The sequence below is a fragment of the Dryas octopetala genome, chromosome 7 (genome assembly GCF_963921425.1).
Source record: "Dryas octopetala chromosome 7, drDryOcto1.1, whole genome shotgun sequence".
In the NCBI taxonomy this organism is placed as follows: domain Eukaryota; kingdom Viridiplantae; phylum Streptophyta; class Magnoliopsida; order Rosales; family Rosaceae; genus Dryas; species Dryas octopetala.
Window position 1 is genome coordinate 6,600,019 of NC_141372.1, and position 10,007 is coordinate 6,610,025.

General features: G+C 34.0%; 1 protein-coding gene across 1 annotated transcript; it reads right to left on the reverse strand.

The window, feature by feature from the left end:
• Nucleotides 1-8,288: 8,288 nt before the first annotated feature.
• Nucleotides 8,289-8,900, reverse strand: LOC147279069 (uncharacterized). The gene has a single exon (XM_086250312.1). The coding sequence runs from the start codon at nucleotides 8,898-8,900 to the stop codon at nucleotides 8,289-8,291; it is 612 nt and encodes a 203-aa protein (XP_086106438.1).
• Between the last annotated feature and the right edge of the window lie 1,107 nt (nucleotides 8,901-10,007).

Sequence of the window (10,007 nt, forward strand, 5' to 3'; positions counted from 1 at the left end):
CATTGACAAGTTGTGTTCATTGTTAAACACTGAGGACTAAAATCTTTTAAGAAAAATGATTGGGTAAACTGTGATTTCGTACTCTAAGCCCAAATTCAGTAAGAATTTCCAGTCTTGGGCTGAACTCATTACATGGGAACCATGAAGGGAACCATGGACAAGTTTTGGTCAGCCCAATATGAATTGGCCCACAGACCGTATTGCTGAATATTGCTCTCTTGTGCCCAATGGGAGAAAAGTAAAAGAAACATACAGCTCCTTGGTGGGTATGGTCTGTATTAGAGGTGTCAAACGGGTCAGGCCGGCCCGAGCATGACACGATTAAATGGGCTGGGTCGAAGTTTTTAGCCCATCGGGTACGGCACGAAACTAGCACAACACCGGCCAAGCACAGCACGAGCATGGGTACGAAATGGCCCCGAATTAGGCACGACTATTTTAACATTGTTTTTTCCATTTTTAGAGAATTTTTCAACAAAAATATTCAATTTTTATGAAAAATAATGTTAATATTTAATTATAAATAAGAAAAAATATCATAAGATTAGTTTTATCACCATAAAAAATAAAAATAAAAATAGATCCGTGGGCCGGCCCGTTTAAGGCATGGCACGAGCACGAATGGCCTGCGGACCGTGCCGGGCTTAGGTCTTAACTATATGGGCCGACCCGAACACGACACAAAAGCACAATGGGCTCAACTTAAACGGCCCGGACCGGCCCGTTTGACACCTCTAGTCTGTATGAATATAACAAGAATTTATCTTAAGTCTCGCTTCTAAGTCTCGCATTCGCACAAGGCACTACGGGCCCATCTCGCACTATCCATTCCTCCATCCTCACCCCTTGTATCTACGATTTATTATTGATTTTCTCTCTCAGTCTTTTCTTAGTGCGATTCTATGGTCACTTAAGATTTTTCTTTATATGTCAATAATTTATTAGTTTAGGGATATATATATATTTTTTACAATATTAGAGATATTTCAAATTTAGATTTTCATTCGTCCAAAATTTTCAACTTTATCCTTTTTAAAAGATTAAAAAAATAGAAAATAAGAATCTCATTAAGTTTTAAACTAGTAACCTAAGGTTACTTTACAAAAGATATATACATTTCCACATGATAGCACTTATTCCTCACATAGAGCTAGTATAACAAAAAACCTTGGAATGTCCATTTTGGCACATTACAATACCTTTACTACAACCATAGGTCCATAACTAAAGCTTTACTACTGATTATAATTCCCACTATTTGAGAACGGGTTTAGCACAGTATTTACAAACACCATATGATCAGAACTTCTCCAGAACAAGTTTTCCGCAGCTTTTTTATTTGGGCAGCCAACTTCCTCATCACAATATAATCTTTGCAGAGTTTTGTAGGTACTATCAAAACTCACGCCCGTACGCGCGTGTGAGAGTATATATATATGTATATATAGCACCCTCTCACTGAATAATACATACACAATAAATGATTAATATAGTACATAATTAATTTGAACCAACAACTGAAACTTAAAGTTTATGAATTAGACTGTTCTATCTTCTATAACATAATATTAAGCCTTTCAAGTGTCATAGCTCCTTAATTTTCTTAGTCGCCTTGCATTTTAAATTTTTAATCCTTCAACATGTCTAATGGTATATGATATGATACCCATTAATTAATTTGAACTGATCAAGATTTAGCATGCAATAATTTATTGATTTAATGGATGAGTATTGTTATTTAGACCATTTTAACTGATTACTCTAGTAACTGTCTTTCTAATGGAGTTGAGACTTACACAAATATATCACACCACTATTGGAAAAATTAATTGTCAAAAAGATGGTCAGTTAATATGGTCCAAATAATCTTATTCTTAATGAATTTGCAGACAAGAATTAATATACGTACCTTACGACTTGGTTGCGGCATGATCATAATGACTAGCTAGTTATGGCAAAGAATGGACCGGCAGGCCATTAAGATGAGAATGGTGTAGGCAACAAGGCATAAAGAAACCAAGCAAATGCATGCACGTCTCTGGTACACTTGCACCACATCGCACTTCAATATCTTGGGCCGCTGCTTCTCCTGATGATCATACATATCCTGTTGTTTTGAAGAGCAGTCTTGTGATTCCTGGAGCAGCACAATTCTGTGGTAAATAGTTTCTTTCTCCATGAAGCACATGTCGTGGTGATATTGCGTGCGCTCCCATTTGCCCACGAATCTCTTAAAGGCGATGCCAAAGACGACGGCGATCAGAGACGAGAGGCAGAATGGAATCCACCGGTGCTGACAGGAGATGGTAGGGTTTTGAGAGATGGACAAGAAAATCAAAGCCTGGGAGAAAATATAAGCGACGACCAACTTAATCGTTGTCGTTTCAAAATATCTTATTTTTTTCTCTTGTTTTTCGTTTATGGAATCCAGTTCCTTGAGATTGTTCTTCAATTCTTCTATTGAAGGAGCCATTTAAGTCTTTACAACTTTTTTTTTCATACGCGGGAGGCCAAAGTAGTAGAGAAGTTTGAATTTTGGCCTTAAATGTGAGCGTAAAACTCTTTAATTCCGACCAAGTTTTCTCTAGTTTTGGTTTATAAAACGAACAATTTTCGTAAGGTAATTTAAACCCTGTTTCTCAAGAATCCAGATAGAAGAAACTTAAGGGTTTAATTTCCTTTGCTGCTGATGATGAACCGCAAAGGTCCATCATTGATTGTATGGAGTGATTTGGTTGTGATCCAAAAACAGGAGTCGGAACACTCTAGAGATCTCTGAAATCTCACATTGGAAAAGGAGAATGGCCTGGGTGAGTTCCGGACCAAATTCGTCTGTCTAGAGCATCATATTTATAGTCCGTTAAATTCAGTGATATTGATTAATCACATTTATTTTTTCTTGAAAATATGATACAGCTTTGACATTATATAGAAAAATACGATAATGTATTGGCAATTATCAAGTTGACGGTTCCACTTGAGCATAGACAAATCAATAAAATAAAGTCAACAAAAAAAATGAAGTCCACCCATGTCCTTGTCGATGAAATCGACTGATTACCTGTAACGCGTTGGCCAGGGATTACCTATAAGTCTATAACGCGTTTAATTGTTTTTTTTCTTTGGACTGATCGATAGAACCAAATAGTCTAATTAAATTTAAATCCAACACGCCAAATGAAACGCATCCTTTTATTTGTGATATAAAACTATGTGCAAGATTCCTTCCTTTACCTTTTCATATAGCAATTTTATCATATATAACAATTTGGGTTAAATACAAAAATAGTCCATAAACTTTACAGTGAATCTCAATTTAGTCCACTAATTATAAAAAGTATCAATTTGGTCAACGAACTTTTCAAATAGTATCAAAATAGTACAAATATTAACTTCCATCGAAAAATTTAACGAAAACTGGTCATGTACACAGCAAATGACTACATTTTCAGAGACATTTTAGTTCGTTTATCACATTTTCATGTGACCAATTCCATTAATTTTTAAATGGAAGTTAACATTTGTACTGCTTTGAAACAACTTGAAAAGTTTGTAGACCAAATTGATACTTTTTATAATTAATGAACCAAATTGAAATTCACTGTAAAGTTAATGGACTATTTTTGTATTTAACCCTAACAATTTCTTTCTCATCAAACTTGGATACAATTGAGGGCAACTATAGTGAAGATGTTATATATGTTGGATTCCCCTTGTAAGCAAAACAGAAAACAAAATACGGCATACGTTTATTTTATATGACCGTAATATTGGCACATAGTGTTATTAATTTAAATGTTATGACATGGGTAGACAATGGTATAAATTAACAAATTAATATACATGTATCATTACATAGGTGGATTACTAACGTAGCATATTACTCCTTCATAACAATATTTTTTTTTTCTAATCAAACTTGTGGCCCTACATAAATATTTTCATTTCCAAATTATGATGGCTTTGCTTAGTTATTTTTGAGTATTGCTAGGGATCCCAAATACATGTGCTAGTGTTTTAGATTCATATTTGGATCCATTGTAAAATCATTTATTTACAAGAAGTAAAACGTTGACACATGCATACACTGCCACATCATTTGAGATTTAAATTTGTGATATAAATTTGGAATTCCTATCATTATTCATTACTTTTTTTTTTTTTTGAGTCAAAGCCTTGTTTAATTTCTTAAGAAGAAACTAATAAGTCAATGAAATTTAAAATATTTACTATTACAAAAAAAAAAACCATAATATTGCTTATAAAACAAGCCAAAATAAGAAAATTAATTTGATAAACTTTATCAAATATAGCAGTGCTAGAGATTTTAAATTTAGATCCTAAATAATGTGTCTATATTTTTTTGAATCATACATAGCCTACTTTAAAGCTCATTTATTTTACAACAAGTAAAACACTTATATGTGTAATAACACATCATTTGGGATCCAAATTTGGACTCTCTAGCATATAATGCACATAATAATTAATACAATAATACTATGGATCCTACGTTTGTATCCAAAATTTGAATCCCAAATTATGTATTATTAAACGTGTCAGTATTTAATTTATGATAAATATTTAGAATCCATAGCCCATTGCTCAATAATAATAGATTAACAAAACATTGGTTTTGCTGAAATAAAACAGAGGGGACAAATCGTTCTAGCTTTGAGGTATTTATATCTTTTCCAACAAAAATGCTAGCCTACATGCAGTCACATAATCTAAGACTCGAGCCTTAAACTTGCATGTGTCCCGTTTTGAAGGACGCTCAAAAGGTGAAATAAATTGTATTCTCTTGTTCCCTCCATTAGCTTCCTCATCATATATATAGATGGCTCCTTTCAACATTTCAAGAATGAATTTTATATGAGAACTTTAAAATGAACGGTTTAGAATATATATTGAAACAAAATTGTGATGTGATCGAACTAAATATTGTCCCTATCTTTTTTTAAAAAGAGGATCCCTTGCTCAGGTGGTGACTGCTTTACAATAAAGGAGAGCAATGAAATACACTATTGTGGTAGCTGAAATCACATTTCCGGCAACATTACAAGACCTTGCTCCTTATACAGAATAGCTTTGGCTAAATATTTTTGCACCGTGAACGACACAGTTAAGTCATTTATGACGTTACAAATAAAGATTCACATTGCTGTAATAGTTATCGATCGGCAAGTAATTAAATAATCAATGTTTTGATGATACACGGTTTCGCGATATAGACTGGAAATTGAGGCTCTCGAATCAATGGCGTTGCATTTTGGAAACTTAAAGTAGAGGACCGGACAATCCTATGAAATATACACACGTACGTGATGTTTGAACTAATATTTCACAACATGATTGTTTTTTAAATGCAGTACGTTATGTGTAGAAGATAAGTAGTAATATATTTCCTCGAAACTCTATTCTGTCATCATTAATTAATTTAATCGCACGCGGTTGCTTTTGTTGAATAAGAACCATGCATACACTAATTATAACTTAATCATATATAATTACCATGTCAATCCTTTTCTGCTATAGACGCGTTTAGTCATTATTCCATGAGATAAGAAACCTGGGAAATAATTATATATAGCCTGTTGAAATCATTTAATAAAATTATGTGTCATCTCAGCTCAGCTGATCGACTCATTAATTAATAAAATTTTACTTGTATGTCTAAATGCGAATATACTTAATTAGATAGTCAGCTTCGCTGGGTTCTAAATTTATCTAGTTGGTCATGAAGTCTATTCCAAAATTCAGAGTCTATCCCGAAAATTAAAAGAGCTGTGCCTAAGCCAAGAAAAAAAGAATGCAAATCCATGTATATCTCTTTGTAAATTTCTTATTTGATTTCATTAATTAATTAATACCATTTTTTTAGTTCCTTTTCGGTCGGATTGTAATCAATCATTGGGCAGCTAGCTGATTGTAATCAATCTGGTCCTATTCGCAGATGACAATACTGCAGACTATATATGGTGTACACCTGGGAATGTACGTGATCGATAGATCTGTTTCAGAGTCATATATGATTTGGATTTAGTAGTCTCGATCTGCAATATATTATTCCTCTTGATCACTGATGAGCAACCAGCTAGCTTTAAATTACGTACATATATTAGTTTTTTCTGAAGACAAAATGAAGATATATGGTACACGATTCTGCTTTGACTTTCATTTAATGACTGAAAACGTAACTGGGGGGGGGGGGGGGGGGGGGGAGTAGGTTACATTTGTTTAGGTTGAGGAATGTCAACTTAATTGGGATTGGATTAATTCAATCAATATATCCACTTGGGGTCTGTGCTAGACCAAAGTTGGAGCTGATGAACTGTAGTTGGTCCAATAGAGCTAGGTTGGACTATGTCTTTAACTTTTCGTCTTATATATCTCGTCGTAATTTCCTATCTAGCATAATATATATGTGAAGTTGTTCTGATTGCATATATTTAAGATGGAGTTCCAGTTCCCCAAGAAAACATGGCTTTCAGGGTTGCTTCCTAGAAGTAGTGGCGATTTAGTAAACGCGGTAGAGTCCTAGTTTCTTAAAAATAAAGTAATTAAGTACATTAAATTCGGTGGCCAAAAGGAAAAGAAATGGTAGTATATATGTGAGTTTTTGATCAATTATTTGCAGAATTTGGAGTCTTTACTTTGTCTTGTTTTTGCTTTATTTTAATTGTGTCGTGTAATATAAATTCAAGATGTATGTACGTAATTTCATTTACACCCAAAAAGTGTTATAAATTCATTTCATTATTTGCTTCCGATTATTGAATAATAATACACGACTATAAGATAGATTAAAACAAACAAATAAAAAGAAGCACATAATCTAGATCATTAAAACTACAAAAAGTTAATGCTTATGCATGATTGTTCATAAGATACAGGACCCAACGGAACGGAATGACAAATCAACCCCGGCACTATTAGAAAAAAACCCCTTGTAGCATCAGATATTGGATAACTGTTATTCTTCACGTGTACTCATGTTTTCTTTGTCAGTGGAGATACATGTACTAATGTGTTACTAATGTCTCTTATAGTAAACTGATAGGTATTTATCAATTAATTGAATTATTTAACATTTTTTATGCACTTTAGTACATGATTGCCAGTTATGATTAAAGTTTGCATTATTATTTGCCATTTACTCTTGTTCTGACTTATCTATGGTTATTGTCCAATATATATGTTCCCAGTTCCTATGCATTTGATTATATGGCTTCATCCCAGTCAATCTATATCTGCTGCACCCACTTATGATCATGCCTTCGGTATCGATTTTACATACCATAACAACCCCTCAATATTCAGTGTTCATGCTTTTCCCTTTCAGTATCAGCCTTCACTTAACATTGCCGAAAATACTTTATCTCCTAATTCATGGCACCTTCTGGGCCCAACCTGGCACCTCGGACCACTTATCCTAAATGGAATGTTCGCATCTCCCAAATTCCTTAGAGCATCCTACAATGCTAATCTAGTGTGACACCAAAAGTCACTATAAAAGGACACTTCCTTTCTCCTAAGTTATCCATGTTTTCCGATGCCAAAACCATGCCAATTTCAACATTCAAAATTAATATTGTCTTATTGATATAAATATGTCAAAAGAGTTTTTTGTTGACACCACACCGAAAAATGGTCAGAAGGTTACTATGTGCAGAATTTTGCGCAAAGAATAATTGTTCGGAAATATACACTTAATTCAAGTCGACGTCGACCCCTGCTTTTAGGATCTGCTCGAACTCCCTTGTTGACCAACCAAATGTAGCATCAACAATCATTTCTTTATTTATTTATTATTTTTTTTTTTTTACCATAATAATCATTTCTTTATTAAGTTAATTGTCAATGTATGTTATTGGCTTCTCTGTAAATCTAGGTCATGCATTGCCGCACAACACTAAGTACTCCCTAGTACTACTAGCTAGCAAGCGAGGGAGCCTGGTAGACAACAATGCAAGGAAGGTGTGAAAGACACGGTGCATTGTCGTTATTAACAAAATTAACTAATAATATGGATATGAATAATCACGATCTTAATATTTTTTTATTTGAGGAAGGGGAAATTCGAACTTGAAACATTTCCAACATTGGAAAGAGATCTTATTCTCAAATGCTTAGACACACATGAATCATACAAAACAAACATTACAAAATGCTAAGCAAGTAACTAATTAAATATATTACATGACATAAGTACTTCATTTTTATCCCAAATAATCCGAGGAAAAGATCGAAGATCGAATTCAATTGTTGAAGCCCGGCCTAGTTAGCTAGTATTCATTGCAGATGCTTATACACTTGGCACCATCACAAAGCCTAAAAAAGCATTTATCTTTAACGGTACTTGATGAGTGGTGATCACATTCTGGTCTCCTAATGGTCCAGCAAGCCACAATCATGACAATCGCAACAACCAAAAAGAGAAGCATGCAAAGTACAAGGCAGGACGTACGTACAGCCTTTGCAAAAGGATCACCTAAGATCTGCCTTTGAGCTTGTGTTGAACGCAAATCATTATCCTCAAGAGCGCTCAACTCACTCTGCAATGCATGGCACTGAAACCACGACCCGTCTCGCTCCGTGAAACTTCTGTTATATTTCAGTCCAATTACGAGCAATGAAACCAAATTGAGAATGGCAGCTAATAGAGAGATGATGAAGAGGAACCAACGGTCCGAGCACCGGAGGGCTGAGGCACCATTTGCGATTGCCGTCAAAATAACTCCTTGGAATACGAAGTAGAAGTTTGCAAGTTGGAAGCCGCTTGATTGGAGATGATTCAGGCGACCATCCTGCTCCCCAATTTTGGTTTCCAGCTCCTTTATTTTCTTCTCCAATTTTTCCTTTTGTTGTTCGAGTTTAGTTGCTTGGTCGTTAGCCATGACTCATGAGTACCATTTATAATTATAGCTTAATTAGCATGCAGGAACAAATCGATCATGTACTGTGTGTATTCAATTCACACAATGCATGCATGCGAGAGAGAGAGAGAGAGAGAGAGAGAGAGAGAGAGAGAGAGAGAGAGAGAGAGAGAGAGAGAGAGAGAGAGAGAGAGAGAGAGAGAGAGAGAGAGAGAGAGAGAGAGAGAGATCAGCTACAAATTAAGCTAGCTAGTGACAAACACCTCTAAGGGAAAGTCTCCCCCGGACAACTTATTTATAGGTTCTCACCATTCACCAATTTGATGAAGTTTTCTTGTATACTCAGGAAAATGAAATAGTTAATAATATGAAATAATTATTTGTATCACATTAATAGCTACCACATATGTCATTTTACTAAAATGAATATCGGTAATTCAAGTAAGGATGTCTTTATTTGAGAAAAAAAAAAAAAAGTAAAGATGTCCTTACTTTAAGAAAAGTAAGAGTATCTTTTATGTGTAACACCCGACAAATGTAGTTCAATGATCGAAACCGTTCATTCTTTAATTAGTTTCCTCCTCAAGGGTTATCTCTGTAAAAAATCAACCAAATCGATAATTGTTTAGTCATCTAAACAATGCAGACAAATACAATAAAATTGAAATGATGTTAGCTATAATAAACTGACCAAACAGTTTTCAATTTAATTAATTTTTTGCAAGTTGGTCTTTGAATGATGTTCTAAAATATGAACGTTTTCGATCATTGAATTATAAATCCATAGAGGATATTTTTAATTTTCTTAAAATAAGGACATCTTTACTTGAAAATTGTCCCCCATATGTATAACAAAATTCTTATGTGTTTGAACTCTCATTACAATTTTTGGTGAACCACTTTCAGAATACGAATTTTTGTATATTATATATATATAGGCATACAAAATTCTAGTAAATTAATGTATCCAAATCTAATTCTACACCAAATGAAACCTTATATTATTGTTTTAATACACTCAAAAAAAAAAAAAACAGTACTTTGTGTGGATTTTTTCGTGTGTAGCTTTCAATTAAGTTTCAACTAACATCCGATGAATTTTCTGTGGAAATTCCATGAATTTTCTAT